Genomic DNA, 17631 nt, shown 5'->3' with positions numbered 1-17631 from the left:
TGCTATAACAACAACATGTGGATAAAAACTAATTCGCCTGATTTTGATAACAATTAACATTTGTGTATATTTTTCTAACTTACGAATTTTGGATAAATATATAAAAATTGTAAACCACAAGATTGCAATCTTAATAATTACTATTGTTTAGTCTGAATAGTAAAACCATATGCACACACACTGTTTTATAAGTATTTGTTGTTGCAGTATTTAATGGAATGATGCATGAACTGATGCGCGTAACTTAAACTTTTACAAACATTAATCAACAGGATTAATATGGTACATATATATTGGTTTATAATTAATATTTCTGCATGATTTGTTCTAATCAATGACGCAAAGTAAGAATTCCTACAATAAAATTTGTTTCCAAAAAAACTATCTGATTTAAAAATAATATCTTATTTCTTCTTAATTTTCCTCAGGTAGAATGATATTCCGTCGCTGTTGAATCCGTAATGCCCGTTGAGATTCTTGAACCTTCTTAAAATGTTGCAACAAGTTTTCAAAATTGATTTTGCTTTTATACTGCAGTGAATTTTTTTCATCGCTGTTAAAATATATTGCATTAAAAAAAGCTAAAACGGTACTTAAAATTACAAACTTACATTGGCGTTTGACCCCAATAGTTGGGTACACATTGCAAGCGATTCTTCAATAAGTTGAAAGCATCCGTTTGGGGTAAAAGCATGAGAACACCAAATAGCGCGTGCGCCAGGTGCTGCGCATCTGCAGAGTTATTTGCTTTTGAAACCAACGTGAGACGTAAGGCTGTTGAATGTAAAATATATTATAAAGGTATATGGGTGGTAGTAAAAATATTAAACAAACATATAAATTTGTGAATCTTATTTCTTACGTGCAAAAATCGGCGATTCTATAAGCTGTACTAATTTGTCCAATTCGCTCAGTAGTTCCAAAGTTATTTCCACATCACCGCTGAAAATATACCATAATTACACTATATAACAATTTTAAATTTAAAATTTACATTAACCATGGAGAGATAAAAAAAATATTCGTTTCGTTCTGGTGGTGCTGAACAGACTGTTGTGCTTGTCTCTGACTACATAAATAGTCTGGATAAATTTTTCCAACTCAATCGTATCTTCTGTAATTATCTTTTCTTCGAGAATCTGTAGCAGTTAAGTATGAGGGCTACTAGAAGAAACCCACATTATATTCGCAGGGAATTTCTCCGGAAATATTTGGATCATCACCGAAGTATACTAGAATAGCTTTAGAAAGTTATATATGATTACTTACAACAGTACTACAAGTTGTGAAACATGTTGATAACTTTGCGCCAGCAGGCATAGAGATAGTGTGGAGACAGGACAGTGGGCCCAACTCTTATAAAGACATTTAAATAAATCTGCTGAATGTTCATTTGTAATGTCTCGTAAAGAATTCCGTAGTTCAAAGAGCTCGGGTGATGTCAACAATATCATGTTAAGTAAGCGTACCATTGTCGAGGCAAATTTAGTAACTTCTTCATCAATGATTTCGGCGAAGGTACGATAGATATACTCCGCATTCAGCAATACGCATAATTGCCTGCAATAAAGAATCACGTGAAACTATTTACATGGATATTTTTAAAACACCTCAATGCAAAGCAAAAATCGCCTCTTTTTTCAGATCGTTAAACGACCAATGTAGTTTCACATTAAAAGACGCTGTTGCTTCGTATCAATCAGAATCTACCTAATTATAAGACTTGCACGATTGTCCAAAAACTTCTTTTCCTCGCCAAATAAGTTGATCAAACTTAGTAGGAATTTACGATAGTGCACTTTATTGAAGTCACTGGAGTCTAATATGGATGAATATATATAATTATAGAATGGTTTGTCTTGAAGGAGGTCGCTCAATGCACCTACCTTTACTATAAGTTGAATTTAAAATTTCCGCTAACACCGATAAGCACTGAAGTACAACCTCGTCCGAATTGTCCGATAATATGCCTAGCAAGTTAGTACTCAAATTGTTTGCATGTGGTGACATCTAAATAGCAAGAACTCAATATATAGCTGAACAGAGAGAAAGGTGCACATACCTCGTTGGGAAAATGTGTAAATAGATGGTGAATCCATTTTAGCACGGCAACTTTTGTGTGCACCGAGTTATGTGTCAAATACTGCGAAAGCACTTCCATGACAGAACGTAAATCTATTTTCTCAATATTTTTCGATTTGTGTTCTTTAGCTGATATTAATAACATTATCGAGGTATTGACAGAAACTGCACACTCCTTGATATCTGTAAAATTTAATGATAAGAGGAAATGAACAGTGTAAATACCACATTTGAATAGCTACTCTTCTTAGATTCAACGTTGTACTCCAGACAAGGTAAAATTGCAGTAAATATTCCGCTGGCATAAGGCAATACATTTGGTCCAAATATTTGAACGAATTCGCGTATCCAGGTTATAGCAATTGACTGAAATTGGATAGTAAGCATTTATTTATCACGTAAATGAAAACAATGTATTGTAGTTACTTTTATAAGTTCATTAGGCGACTGTGCATGAATAATTAGAATATTTATTGTATCCTCCATCCGCACAGAAGTCGAGTCGATTCGAATGGATTTCAGGAACTGGCTTAGCGTTGTTTCGCACCTATAAGAATATGATGTGATAACAAAGCATTCATATAAGGGATTTGCTAACAGAAATTATATACATGCGTTGAATTTCTAGGGTGTTGTCCTCCAACATTGTAAAAAGCCCATCTAAAATGTCGGTTAAATAAATGACCATATTTATTTCGGGAACTGCGTTCAAAATCGATATCCACGATATAACGTATTGTCTAGCAAATGAATTGGTTGCGTAAACGCGTTCTTTTAGAAGTGGTATAAATGCCTCTAAATTAAACGTCTGCGAAGACTCAGTGACAATATCCTAGATAATATTCGGAGAGCAGATTATTCATATTTTATCCATTATTTCTTTCTTTTAGAAAATTACCTTTAGCAAGCGATCCAGCAACTCACTGCCATCCTTTACCATTTGATCAGAATCAGCTACCAACCGCGATAATGCAGAAAATAATTCTGGAAAGAAAGGTATGATAGCTGCTCTCGCTACTTTAACTACATTGTATAAAGATTCGCAGGCGAAATAGCGCACCCGAACATCTGGGTCACTAAGGCAGTTCAGAATAGGTGTAACCAATTCACTCACATAACGCTCCGAATCCTATAAATTAAAAATATCCGTGTAAAATTTATATTGGTATCTCAATGACTCACCTTTCCTAGTCCAAGGCTGGTTGCTGCTAAACCGATTAATCCGCCCTTACGTCGATTAGGGTCTCGGGACGTCGCGAAATCATTAGAAAGTACTTCTATCAATTTTCGTATCTGTACAGAGTTCTTCTTCATATTAAATTCCGTCACCATCCTGCAAGAGTTCTTCATTTATTTAACAATTCTTGTTCCTAGGGAGCAACTTTAAAATACTTTTCTATTTCCTGTGAGGCTACTTTACGCTTTTCGTAAGCCTTGTCCGCCAGTGCCTTGGCGCAGCTTTCGCTTAAAGGGGCGTATGGGGATTCCATTTCTTACCGCAATGAATACTTTATTATTTCCACTGTCTCTTTGGAGATATCAAACGGAACTTAATCCCATAGAAATGTCATCAATCCAAAATATAATCGCTGTTGTCAAATAACAATGCTTTGTTGTTGGGTTGTCTTATCGATATATCGATATTGCCGATATTTTTTATTTTTGGTTGATGTGTGGGTTCAACGACACAAATAATCTGCACAAACTGAAATTCATGCAGAAATTATGCACTATATCCAATAAATCCATGGTTGAAATAGATAAATTTACGACAAATTTCGTGAATGAAAAAATAAACGAACGAATAGCTAATTAGAAGGACGAAATTCGTGTAAATTTTGCTCTTGTTTGGTTTCTTTAGAATTTTGAGGAAATATTTTAAACAATTTTCATATAAGTGCTTTATAATATTAATTATCATAATGATTGGCGCTTACATCCTTTGTTGAGTGGTTGATGATAAAAAATTAAATATTTTATTAAAGTACAGTAAAATAGCTCCTCTAATTAGCCAACAGCGTTACCATTCTTTGCACCAATTTACATACATACGTATAATACCCACCTACCCTTAAATTTGAACAATTCAGTACTGCATTTTATGGTGGTAGGTTCCGTGATAGGGCCCTTGTTCGAAACATATTATGGGACAGAAAAGGTTTTTTTTCTATTAGTAGCCACCTCTCGAAAGCAATAAAAAACCTCCGATTGGATTTCTGCCATGAAAAGGCTTCTCATAAAAATATCTGCCACTCGGAGGAGGCATACAATTGTAGGTCCAACCATTTATGGAACAACATCAAGACGCGCATCACAAATTATATTACATTACAAATATATAACTATTTTTTTTTATACAAATATAAATTATATATCAAAGAAAATAGCGTTTAAAGACCTTTACAATAACGCAATTGTTTTTAAAATACATGAACAATTTTTAAAATATAAGATTTTTAATTTTTTCAAGATCGGATTTTTATCCCCTAATACCACCTGTAATAAAATTTTGTGCGCAAAAAGTGATATGCTATTTAAATAAATGGAACAAGTGGATCACGGCCATATTTTTAATTTCTTAGTTATTTGCACACATTATTTTAAAATAACTTTTTACTAAACTAGCCTAAAGCCACAGTGGCCATAGATATAAGCGTATTGTTAACATATAACTGTAAAGCTCATGTATGAAGTCTGTATTGCTGTACGGAAGTGAAACATGGCTGGTCTCCAACACCATCACACAGAGGCTACAATCTTTCGTCAACAAATGCCTCCGCATCATATGTAGAATATTCTGACCGAACACCATCGCTTAGAAAACCACCAGATAGGAAGGGGCTTTGCATTAGATGAAGACGACCAACAGTGGCTAATTCCAATGTTGTGTTTGTAGCAGCATAAATATTTCCTATACATATACGAGGAATGCTGCTGAAGTAACAGTTCTTGGCCGGATATAAATCCGGGTCGTTCCGGTAACGTAGAACCGATTGTCGTATTAACCGCTTCAAGCTACTGATGAATTTCACGAGGGGTGTGACTATGTAAGTATTTATTAATTATAAAAATGAGGAAATAAGAGAACACTGATATTTTGTATTAAAGTTATTTGTGTTTTATTCATTTGGAACAAATGCAAGCCCATGAAGGTCCTTCTTGTTCAAAGCGCATTCAACAGTTTATAATACAAGTCCTATCTTAGAAAAAAAACTAGTTGGTATTTTTTTTTTCATTTTGTAATTAAATAAAAACTTTCGATTCTACAATATTCAGCCAATGAAGTAGAAAAGCATATTGATTAATACGAACCACTTAGCCAATTCATTATATATGTTTTGGATACTTTTTAGAATATGAATTCTTCAAAGATTTGGCTGATACCAGACTATTTTACCACTGCGACAACCTGTTACTAATAGTGGTTCCCGAGGGCTGAATCTCGAACTTAAAACTATTTCTGAGTGAGCTCTCATGGTAAGAATCTCTGACAATGGCTGAGATTTTCTATCTGAACTTGAAAAATTATGCGGATATGGATAAATTGAGCAATCGTCAGAGAATCCCAGCAGTCGCACTCCTGTCGCAAATGGTGAGCAAATGATGCGACCATCTGATGAAAAACATGGTTCCTTTATGAATGTTTTCTCTTTGTTCAATTCTTTTATGTAATGGGTCAACTTTTTTGGGTTTTGAAAGATTTTTCTATCGGAATGATTTCCGGTTTGTCTTGATGATGCTGTTGATGATAATGATACAGGCGACAAGGGACGGTGTCTGCTCCTTAAACGGTGATTAGGCGGTGAGTCATCACTTGAAGTACTACTTTCGTCGCTGCTCGCATTTACTGTGGCACCACGGAGCAATCTAAATCCAGAATTTCTAGACATAGGCAATGAGGTGGTGGAATCTCTATTAGGTGCTGCTGCAGGCAGTACACCGCTGCTTATTGCATACACAAAATTGTAAACATTCGTTGAATTCGTTTCGCGTTCTCTGTTCTGCCGCAAAGCTCGGTCACGCATAGTGACCTCGGCGGCCCAAATATCGGGAACAAATACAGGCATTCCACCGCTACCCGATGCCGCATCAACTTCTGCCGTTGCAAACTGAGTAACAGGATCTGGAACGTAAATTTAGTACTTTATTTTTTATTTAAATCATTTTTGTGTATTACATTTGTAATAAAAGTAAAGTAGCGCCTAAGTTTGAGGTGAACCGAATTTTATAGATCCATGTATGTTTTTGGTTTCGGCTAGTGCGTGTATAAAGTGCACTCCCCGAAATTATTACAAAGGCACCACATATTGACGAGTTTTGACTATTTACTTACATTTCTTGAAATAATTTTTTTTTTATAAAAATATATATAGTTCAATCTATAACTAAGACCATAATAATGCAAGTTTTAAACTTTGCACAAGATTTATAAAAATTGGCCAAATGTTCAACAAAAGTAAAAAAAAAAACGCAGTTGTTGTTGTTGTTGTAGCAGCATAAACATTCCCCATACATATGTATATGGGGAATGCTGCTGAAGTGACAGTCCTTGGCCGGATATAAATGCGGGTCGTTCCGGTAACGTAGAACCGACTGTTGTGGGAACGATTGGGTACGCAGTCTTATAGTCCATTAAATTTTAGTATAACAAAGTGCAAGTTTGAAGTTGTTGTTGTTGTAGCAGTAATACAAGCCCGTCAGTGTAGGGTATATCACCGGTCGTCTTCGTCTAGCTCATCTAAAGCTAGGCCCAGGAAACATGCTGTTTCGACAGGTTGGGACCAGAGGGAGAGGGGTGTTCGATGAGTAGTTTTTAAGGGGCATGTGAAAAGGTAGTTAGGGTCGTTCTGGGTGCCTTCACATGCCGGACATATGTTTGGTATGTCGGGGTCAATTCTGGATAAGTAAGAGTTTAACATGCTACAATATCCAGAACGTAATTGTGCCAATGTTACGCGGGTCTCACGGGGAAGCTGGAGCTCTTCATCTACTGTAGGTGGTGGTTGGTCTCCGATCACGGCATTCGGTGTCGTTTAATGTCTGTCTAAACACTGTCTGGGCCACTAAATGTTTGTTAGTTTTGTCCGAATGGCTGTGTTCCGGCAAGTCTGCAGCTTTATCCACTGCGTGTCACTAGTTCCAGGCGACCAGACAAGACCAGCATTGTCAGCAATTGCCTTAAATGTAGATTTCAACAATTCTTTGTCTTTGCCCCAAGTGCTGTTGGCAAGCGATTTGATGAGCTTGTTGCGATTTTGGACTTTAGTGGCAATTGCGGTTGTGTGCGCAGGGAAGGAGCGCAAACTGTCGAAAGTTACACCCAAAATTTTGGGATTGTTAACAGTTGCAATCATTCTCATTGAAGGACGTATTTTAATTCTGCTTCTATATCGAGAAAGATGTGCCGGGTGAATTCTTTAAAGACAACACCTTTTTGATCCTAGAAATGATCTCTTGGAGCGCAGAGCTGTTGTCGTCGTAGCACCATAAATATTTCTCATACTTCTTTGCAGGGACAGTGCTTAGCCGGATATAAATCTGGGTCGTTCCGATAACGTAGAACCGATTGTCGTGGGAACGTGGAGGGCGGTGTATACTGGCTTACTTTTTGATCTGAAGTCTAGGTACTGTTCGACTTCTAGATGCAGTTTGCAATCGGGGATTTTCCCCGAATTTTCCAAAACTACTTTCAGGGCATCAAATGGACCTTTTCAAGAGTTTAAAGGCTCCTAATAAACATAACAAGCCCCAGTTCATTTGGCTAGATAAAAGAGCTTCCTGTTCCTTTCTTACGCTGCAGATCTCAGAGTTACACCACTGTGGTCTTCTTTTGACTCTCAGCCAAGAAAGCCTTTCCTATTTGGTCTAATCGGTTCCCTCTGTTTTTGTAACAAGTGTTAGATCGCACTATCAAACAAGTTTGAAAATTATGTTGAGTATTTTGGCTTGTTACAGTCATTCTATTTAGTGATGAGGATTCGATTTAATGAGATTTTGTACATAGGCAGAAATAGCATAACACTTTTTTCTTAATTAACAACTTCTGTATTCTATTATATGAGAGCTACTACTTACCTGTAAGATTTGATCGAGGACCACGCAACCTACGATTAACATTTAACAATACATCCTCTGTGTTTTCTCGACTACTGCTTGCTGGCTGACTTTGATCTGCTTCGCCTTCACCTTTATTTGTAGCAGGGGATCGTTTACGTTTTCGTCTATTAATGTCACTTTCATTAATTTTCTTTTCAATTTCAGTAATGTCTTCTGATTCTTCCTCCAAATCATGCACTGTCAACCATTCTGTTGCGCCATCATAACTTATATTCCGGCTAAGGAAACAATGGCCCTTCGGATGCACCTATATTTAATAAAAACAAATAAGAAATATTTTATAATCGTACTATCTAATTTATAATATACCTCCAATGCCAAAATAACCTCAGCATCATTCTCTTCTGGAAAATCTGTAACCAATTCAACTCTGTTCTTTTTCTGCTTTTTCGAAAATACATGATCAAACTTGGCTGCTTGAGGTATATACTGTTTGCCCATCTGCATCAGCCTATATATTATAGGCTTTTAAAAATAAAAGCAAAAATATATATAAATATTGGATTATATATCCAAGAACGCATATTCAATAATGAAAGTGCTATAGTCACTACTCGAATAAAAACATGTACATATCTCTACATCATGCTTCCAAACTAAATTCATCGTTTCTATGATATGAAAATAGCATTACTTACTCGAAAGCCACACAAATCTTTGTGTAAGGTTGTTAAGTCTAAATCGTGTATGATCATCAGATATCCGCCTGTCGTACACAATACAAGCTTTGAACAATCAGGTGATATGCGACATCGCATTAAGCCACTTGTATGGAAAACTTTTTGGTATATCAGTCCTTGTTCAGTATATGAATTAATATCCCATGTAAAAATACTTCCATCGAATGCAGATGTTACGAGCAGATTATCTTTTTTTGAGTATTCTATGCTTTTCACCCAATTCGAATGCCCTTGAAGGCTGCGCATCTTCGTTTTCATGAAGCGTAAATCCCAAAGAGCGATAGTCGTATCATCGGAGCACGTGGCAAAATGCTTACTGTCAAGGAATCTATAAAGTTAAATCAATATGCACATATTATAACCATTTAATTCAATCCCTGATCGTCTTACTTGATGCAGTTCACATTTGATGTATGCGCCTCCATGATTCTCTGTGTAGATTGCCTGCTGACGACATCAAACAGTACGATTGCCTTTTTTTCACAAGCGGCAACCAATAAATTCCTTTTTAAACGAACACAATAAATAAATTTAGTATCTTTTGTGACATGACTCAACATATTCACACACACACCCTTCTGGAGAGAATTCTAAGTTGAATACGCCGCCAACGTTTACTGTTAAAGGACTATTATTGGATTTATTATATTTGTCATTCCATTGGTATAAAGGTCGCATTGATTTATATATGCGGCGCATAATAAAATCCTGATCGCCATGACTTTTTAGAATCCCATTTTCCCGTCGCAAAAGCCAACTATGAAAACTCATTCTAGATAGTGTTTCTATTAACTCTTCACAATATTTGCAATGTTTACGCGTTTTCTATATATATATTGTTTAAAGCCGTACTTGATCAGCTGGAGCTGTGTACAATGTACACACAAGTCACAAGGCCCAAAAAAACCTTTCTATGATATTTTTGTAAGCAGTCGAAAACACAATTTTGAAATATACAATGCTTCTTCTTTTTCTAGTGTATACGCAAATTAATGGTGCCCATGATGTCCACGCTCACCGATGTTACTGTATGTAGTCTCTGCCTGTTGTCCGTGAAATTTGTGCCCGTAGAAAACATCTGTTTTCTTTTGATTGCGTATTTACACAATATATCAGTTTGTGTGGGTTTGGATTTGGTTATATCGACACAATGTTGCTATTCATACATAATTTTACACACATCCGCGTTATCAGTTAAAATTTTTCATTGCATAATAAACCAAAGTCAAAAACCAACCAACAAATAGGTCATTTATCTATAACTAACATTATTCAACATCGTTTTTGAATTATTTTCATAAACATTTTAATTTTTATAATTTTATTTCGTTAATGATTTCAAAATGTACTATTTGGCAACACTGTATGGTGAGAGACCAATCAGCTGTCACGTGTTTCAGAAACAATAAAATTTTTTTTAATTGTGGGGCTCACACTCACCGACGTAAATGTACGTTCCGTGTTATGGTGCTCACACTCATCAACGTGAGCGGTCGCCCGTATCAGATGACACGATGAAACTAATGAGAGCCCTGTGTAAATGAATTCTCACCACCGTTCTGTTCCGTAGTATCGTAGATAGTTGACAAGCGATTTTGGAGTGTTTCCGTAGAATTGTGTCAGCTGATTGCTCTCTCACCACACAGTGTTGCCAAACAGTACATTTCGAAATTATTTACAAAACAAACTTAGAAAAAATTTAATTTTTATTAAAATAACTTAAAAACAATGTTTTATATTAATTATAGATAAATGAATTATTTGCTTTTGGTGGTTTTTGGCTTTGGCATATTATACATTGAAATGTTTTTATTGAAAGCGCGGATGTGTGTAAAAGTATGTATGCAAAAATATGAATCGTAACATTGTGTTGCTACAACCAAACACAAGCCCACACAAACCGATGTATTGTGTAAATATGTTACCAAAGAAAGCAACAGTTTTCTACGGGCACAAGTTTTGCTCACTTTTGTGTATCTTACGGCAGCAGACAGGGATTACGGGTGGAAGTGGACACTATAAAAGTCACGGTGTACAGAATATAGAAGGTGGTGCCTTCCGAAACCCACTACTTTATTCTTCGCGATTTCGACCACCGATGACGTCATCTCTTCAACTAAACACGCTTAGAGAAGAAAAGTTACTTGATTGTAAATATTCAATGAAATTGATTAAATTCTGAAAGCGCGAATTATAACAATACCTGGAAAGGCGGTTTTTGCCGATGATGCCGTGGCACGAAGCTAGTACTTTATCTAAGAAGAAGGTGCGAAATTAACCTATTTGAAAATAAGCTTACCTGTCATTTGATACAAAACGCCATATTTTTAAGCTAAAATTTGGAAAAAACTCTTTGACTACGTCCGTAGAATTTCGAACGACGGGTTTCAGGAGAATCGGAGCATAATACTGTTGTCGAATTTCTTAAAACAAATCATATATCAAATAAAGGGTAATTTTAGCTACTTGTAGAATGATGCTGAATTCATAAAAATCGCCTCAGTACTTTACCAAATATAGGTATTTTAATATTTGAAATTTCTTTTCTTCGTTCATATTATTTATTTGCTAGATTCTTGAAATTGATATGTTATCCTTTTAATCAGAAAAATGACGCTATTCTGCATTTGTTCCATTAGAATCGAAACAGGTTTAAATATCAATCACATCAATCACAAGGGAATTTTTGATAAAAAAATTTAAATTAATTTTTTCATTGTGAATACATACAAAGCTTTTGGAATACTAACTGTCAAAAACATATGGCATTAACAAAAATTTATTGTCATTTATTAGATTGGAAATGCAAATCTTTATATATTTGTAAATACGACATTTACTCTAGAACTAAGCGGGCGAACATTTATTTGTATTAAAATGGTTGTGCCGATGCCAAACCCAACCAAAGACTTAGTTCTTAAACTTATGGCCGAAAAAGAGAGGCTCGAATCCAGAATATCGGAATATGGTAATATTTTAGCGAGTGTAAGTTCTTATTTCACATACAGCATCATTTGAATATATTGTATTATATGTATATGCACAATTGTGTTAATCGAGCAGTTTGTTTTTGTAGAATAACAATGTTGGAATGCAAGGACCTTTGTTGGACGCTGATGGCTTTCCGCGGAGTGATATTGATGTTTGCCAAGTGCGGCAAGCGCGCCAACAAATAATTTGCCTACAAAATGACCATAAAGCGTTGATGAAGGAAATAGAAAAAAATATGCATAAGTTGCACGCAGAAGCAGCGGAAGAACAGTCACAAAGCTTGTCACACAAAGCAGCTGGGATGCACTTGGAAGATGATAATGAATTGTCCAATACTAATAGTGAACACAGTGTGTTGCCAACAGCGCAAGTTATAGTCAAAGTGAATATGATAAGTCGTGGCTCGCCGGCTGAAGAAGCTGTAAGCTGTTAATAAGCTTATACTGGTATTAAGGCAATAAATAAAAATTTAATTTTTACACAGGGTATGCAAGTTGGTGATGAGATATTGGAATTTGGCACAGTTAACTCCAGGAACTTTCAAAAGGATCTAAGCCAAATCGGCGACATTGTACGCCATATGCAAAATCAAAGAATTCCATTGAAAGTACAGCGTGCAGGTCAACACTTGGATCTAATACTAATACCTAAAACATGGGGCGGCCGCGGACTTCTGGGATGTAATATTGTATTACCAGATGCTTAAATAGCTGCTAATACCTGTTTTGCATTACTGAAATTCTATGATATTAAAAAATTTATATAAAACTCAAAAGCTTATAATATATGAATTCAAATACTTACAAGCAATGGGATTGTTTGGTTTATTACCCTAATTTAAATATTCTAACTAAATAATGAATTTTAATATGAATATACGTGCCCTTTTAATGTTTTTAGCGGCTGGAAAATTTGATAGTTTTGAAATTAAGTTCAGGTTAAAGCAATGACCTCGTTTCATTTCATGAAAATTGATGTCAGTTAAAAGCTTGAACTTTTAACCATAAATTAATTTAACCTTTAACTTTTAACTTAACCTTTGAAAAAACGATAACGAAATGTAGAACAATTCAAGGGAATTTCGGCTAAACCACTTGAACATTATTCATAGCTTGTAGGATTTTAATACATAGTTTGCAATTGTAGATAGATTAATGAATATGAAAATAGAGGTGTGGACTTCGACCTTAAGGGGGGAGCCTGGTTTATAAGGTCAAAAAAATCAATTTTTTTTTCCTTTTAAGCGATTCCTAATATATTTCAGAGTATTCACACAAAGTTACAGAGCCTAATTCTTAATATTTCCGTAGATACAAGGCCAAAGGTAGGCGAGCGTTAGGTAGTTACGCTGTGACCGGACAGCTATAGTACAAACTTTATCTTCTTTTCTCGACTTTTCATTTTTATGATTTCTTTGAATTGGCGTACATGAATGAAAAAAAACTAATGAACCTTTTGAAATGAATCATAGCTTGTTCCCTTCAGTATTAAATTCTCTTCTATTTGAACTAACAAAATAGATTAAAAAAAAATTTTAAAGACTTTTATACCAAGTTGAAGTGAATTTTTTTTTTATAGAAAGGCATTTTTTTCTTTAAAACCTCCAAAAAGTTGAAATTTTGGAATTTTTCTCAGTTTTCTTAGTTCATCTAGAATAAAAAATCATCATAATTAGAAATCCATTTGAATTTTTTGCTTTAGATAATAATTACGAGCTGTATCTTGTACGCCAGTTGGAAACTCCAGCGTTGCAGCGCTCTACTAATTTCTATGTTAAACATTTTTTTCAACTTATTTTAACCAGTACAACAATTTTTTATACTTTTTAAATGTTCATTAAAAGATAGAAAAAACTTTGCAGTCCTAAATTAATTTTTTCCTTAAAAAATAAAAAAAATCACAAAGAGATGCAATTTTTAGACCTCATAAACCAGGCTCCCCCCTTAAGGTCTACTGAGTGTTCTACTCTTCACAACATTTTATTTACATAAATTGCTCTTAAGAAAGCTAAGACTGTACTGGGTTGGGCTGGACTTAGCAAATCTTTGAGGGGCTTACTCCATTTCTCGTTATGGCATCATCTTTGAGGGCACAAGTCGCAGAATCGACAAGAGTTATTTTATTCCGAGGCTGTGTAATTAACTTCACAGTCTGCAGTGGCCACTAAGAATAATTTTTCGCATTCTTGGCTTGTCTTTATGAAGGTTTATGAGCTGTATTTGAACTACTAACCATTCACACTTTAAATTTTATAATCCATCTTAATAAAATTTGAATTATATGAAAATTTAAAATTCATTGAAACTGAAAGTCAAGTAATTTATTTGGACAATAAATTAAATATTCTACAGATACAACACGAATTGCAGCACTGACTAATTCCAGAATTTATGCGAAGAAATTTATGAATTGCTCTAAGCGATTGTGTCAACTGCGTCTAAAAAGATCAACCTCCTTCAAAAAGGTAGACATTAATTGGAAATTTTTCCAAAATCTAATTTCAAAATCTCTTATTGATGTGTACCGATTGTTTTGCAGATGAGGTTGTGCCAAGGCGCAGCGGGCAAATGTCGCTCGAGGATCGTTGTAATAGATGGGCATGGGTTTGAATTGTATGTCCAATCCGCAGACGAGTAATGGCACGGAGAGGTATGTTTGGATCGTACACTGGCCTCTTTCTGCTCGGGTTGATTGCAGAGTAAATAATTTGTTTTATTACTAGTCCACAAAAATACTCAAAGTAATTAATTAAATTCATTTGCCTCCATTTATCGATGCTTATGCCGCATATGACCAGTTGTGTGCTTCTTATTTCCGGCAGTGTTCATTGCTCAAAAAATTTGCTACCTTTACAATTATCTGAGATGGCGGAGAGTATTTGGGGGATGAAAAATCATTTGACAGATTGCGCTCACATTCAATTCAGCTTTTGCTTTTGCTGAATTGATGGTGCTCTTCGAGAAATCAAACATCAGCATCAACAACAACAACCGCATTAGCAACGTATAGCATAATAGCTGTGAGGAAGAGTAGGGTATGCTGTGCTCACAGGATGCAAAATATAATATATCCGTTTTAGTAATTTTGAGGGGCCCAAGCGCGTGCATTTCTTACGAGGCAACAGCGATAGTGGACGCGATGTGACACGACGACGAGATAACTTCATATATTTAACAAAAATTATACATAAAAGGATATTAAGAAAACATATAAGGAAAAAAAAGATTTTGCAATAGTGAGCAATATAACTTTTGGCGTGCGTACATATGTACGTATATGTGCTGCCAAACTTTACATTTAAATATGTACACATGAATGTGCTGTGCTTGTAAAATTCAAGTCGAGTGAAATAAGAAAAATCGAAGTGAAAATTACATACCATAGCCTATTCGGGATGTGAGGAAAAAATTAATGAAGTAATATTTCAACCTCGGAGTGCTTTTAATTTGTTATAAAGTTAAAAACAAACTAAATCTAGACATACTATATTCTTTTAATTGAATAACCAGTTAGGGAATATTGCGGAAGAATAGCAACTTTAATGAGTGATTGTGTGTATGCACTTATATATAAGTATGTAAATATAATACATCTGCTCAAATGTATGCTCACACACACATATTCCCGAGCTTAAAAATTTCGTGCATTGCACACGTTTGTGTACCGTTAAACTCCAAAGACTTCTTCAGAGAATTGAAACAATACTAATAGATACCTACAGAGAATTTAAAGTAAATATTTTGGGATTTTCTCAAAGCTCGACTTGATCAATGTTCAGGAACGTCTGTTACATGCATGCATACGTACGAGTTTATAATCATGTGCTTAGAAACATTGTAGTGCTCTTAATTTAAAAATGATAATAAACTCAATGACAGCGAAGTCTTCAAATTTAGACTCTACTAATTTTAAGTGTCAAGTGGGAAGAAAAAATCAATGCACATTAACGTTGCGGGTTGGCTTTTCTTTTGCCTCTTTTCGGTATTATAAAAAGTTCTACTTGTTGATACCTATAACAGTATTTATACACTTTCGGCACCGATCTTGATCGACTTATGAATTTTTATTTTATTCCATGCTGGGTTTATTCCCCCGGTTAACTTCCCAAAACCTGAACAACTGAAGTTGTGGGTGATGGATACGAATCGCGCTTTTGGCTAAGTCCTTATACTTTCACGTCTTGTTGTTTTCCATTCTGATTAGTTGAGTGTAGGGGTATCTTAAAGCGCTTCCAAGTTGCATTTGCAAATATTTGGCCGCAATATTTTAAGGCTACATTCTGATGGGTTTGTTATCTTGTATCGAGACGCGTCCTTAGCAAATGAAGAATTATAAATGGTTGGTTAGTTGGTTGTAGTTCTACCCAAGTGACTGTTCGTTTATCAATTAGACAATTGGTCCTCACATTGCGTTTATCGTGTAAATTAATGCCCGTTAGATGGCCTACCATATATTTTTGGAGCATCCTATGCCAGATGAAGAAATATTGAATTTTCTCCCTACCTTCTCAGCAACAGTTGGGGTAGGACAATGCCCCGTGGTACTTACTATTGTACAACCTAAACACCAAAGCCCTTTTCCTCTTTACCACGTTTCAACGCCTGCCCAACGCTTCTAGGCAGTTCATAAAAATTGAATTGAGTTCCTCCTTGGACTAGTTTTTGAACTAGGCATTTCAGTGCTCCGACCAGATTGCAGTTTCATCCATACAATCCATTTTGCATTGCTAGACTATACACACCTGATCTGTAATTGGCGCGTACTTCCTTTAGGTGTTTAGCACTGCTTCTTCTCCCATCAGAGCTGTGCGTCTTGATGTTGTCCTTCGAATGAGGCGTCTTACCAACATATCGCACCCTAAATACAAAAGGGTCACAACTCAAAATGTACTTCTGCTCAAATATGAATGAGACGTTATCAATAAAACGGTCCGCGCATGACATATGGCAAAAATAAATTTTTTGTTTTTTGGTAGGACTGTTATAAGCTTACATGGCAAATTTCAGCGTGATATGTCACATAGTTTGTTTTCTGTGCTACTGTAAACAAGTCAAGCTCGAGTGTGGAAAATTTTGAGTTGTGACCCTTTTGTATTTAGGGTGCGATATGTAGATAGGCCATGTCAAACATGTTCACGGATGGCTCGAAGTTGGACAGAAGATTTGGTGGGGGAGTATTCTGAGAGAAGCTTCCAATCAAGCTCAAATTTAGGCTTCCGAACCACTGTAGTGTTTTCCAAACGAAGGTAGTCGTTATTAAGGAAACAGTAGATTGGTTGCTTTCTTCTGTAATTAAGCACATTAATATCTACTCCGCCAGCCAAGCGGCAATTAGGGCATTGGGCTTGTTATTTGTTCATTCGAAATTAGTCCGGGAATGCTTGACTTCTCTCTCGATTGCATCCGAATACTTCGATATTAGGCTCATCTGGTTTCCCGGTCACAACGACATAGAGGGAAACTGCTGCCCTGATGAGCTGGCTAGACGGGGACATTGGAGACGGTTTCATCTCAAAAACGGAAGGATTGGAGTTCCCTTGGGAACCTGGAAAGATGGCCTTCGCGAAAACTTACCGAGTGCTGGCTGGACTAGTGCGCAAACGTGCAAAGTCTTTCTGGGGCAGATTGTGGGCCCTCGAGGAAACTTCTAAGGCTAACTAAGCTGCAGCACTTAAATTTGGTAGCTATCCTTATTGGACATTTTCCGTTAGGTGCACATCTGGGCTCTCACCCGTGAATATTGCGAACATAATTAGCCTTTT

At 35.8% G+C, this 17631-nt stretch overlaps 3 protein-coding genes across 3 annotated transcripts; 1 reads left to right on the top strand and 2 right to left on the bottom strand.

Annotated features, from left to right (window-relative positions):
• Nucleotides 1–65: 65 nt before the first annotated feature.
• On the bottom strand, nt 66–3695 carry LOC129242917 (protein VAC14 homolog). The gene is made up of 13 exons (XM_054879852.1): nt 3475–3695; nt 3265–3415; nt 2981–3211; nt 2694–2914; nt 2509–2629; nt 2325–2448; nt 2063–2265; nt 1887–2010; nt 1711–1819; nt 1270–1560; nt 863–942; nt 612–774; nt 66–553 (listed from the first exon to the last, which is right to left on the bottom strand). Exons 1-13 carry the CDS (start codon nt 3570–3572, stop codon nt 415–417), a joined length of 2055 nt encoding a protein of 684 aa, XP_054735827.1. The 5' UTR covers nt 3573–3695; the 3' UTR covers nt 66–414.
• Nucleotides 3696–5203: 1508 nt separating this feature from the next.
• On the bottom strand, nt 5204–9924 carry LOC129242901 (DDB1- and CUL4-associated factor 10 homolog). Its single transcript, XM_054879821.1, has 6 exons — nt 9454–9924; nt 9270–9383; nt 8838–9207; nt 8509–8664; nt 8158–8446; nt 5204–6205 (listed from the first exon to the last, which is right to left on the bottom strand). The coding sequence occupies exons 1-6, from the start codon at nt 9648–9650 to the stop codon at nt 5448–5450; spliced, it is 1884 nt and encodes a 627-aa protein (XP_054735796.1). The 5' UTR covers nt 9651–9924; the 3' UTR covers nt 5204–5447.
• A 1725-nt stretch (nt 9925–11649) lies between these two features.
• On the top strand, nt 11650–12680 carry LOC129235572 (26S proteasome non-ATPase regulatory subunit 9). The gene is made up of 3 exons (XM_054869477.1): nt 11650–11864; nt 11956–12291; nt 12355–12680. Exons 1-3 carry the CDS (start codon nt 11757–11759, stop codon nt 12574–12576), a joined length of 666 nt encoding a protein of 221 aa, XP_054725452.1. The 5' UTR covers nt 11650–11756; the 3' UTR covers nt 12577–12680.
• The last annotated feature ends 4951 nt before the right edge of the window (nt 12681–17631 follow it).

Source organism: Anastrepha obliqua, chromosome 1, assembly GCF_027943255.1.
Source record: "Anastrepha obliqua isolate idAnaObli1 chromosome 1, idAnaObli1_1.0, whole genome shotgun sequence".
Classification (NCBI taxonomy): Eukaryota; Metazoa; Arthropoda; class Insecta; order Diptera; family Tephritidae; genus Anastrepha; species Anastrepha obliqua.
The sequence above is the reverse complement of the archived record's forward strand: the minus strand, read 5'-3'. Positions and strand labels throughout refer to the sequence as shown.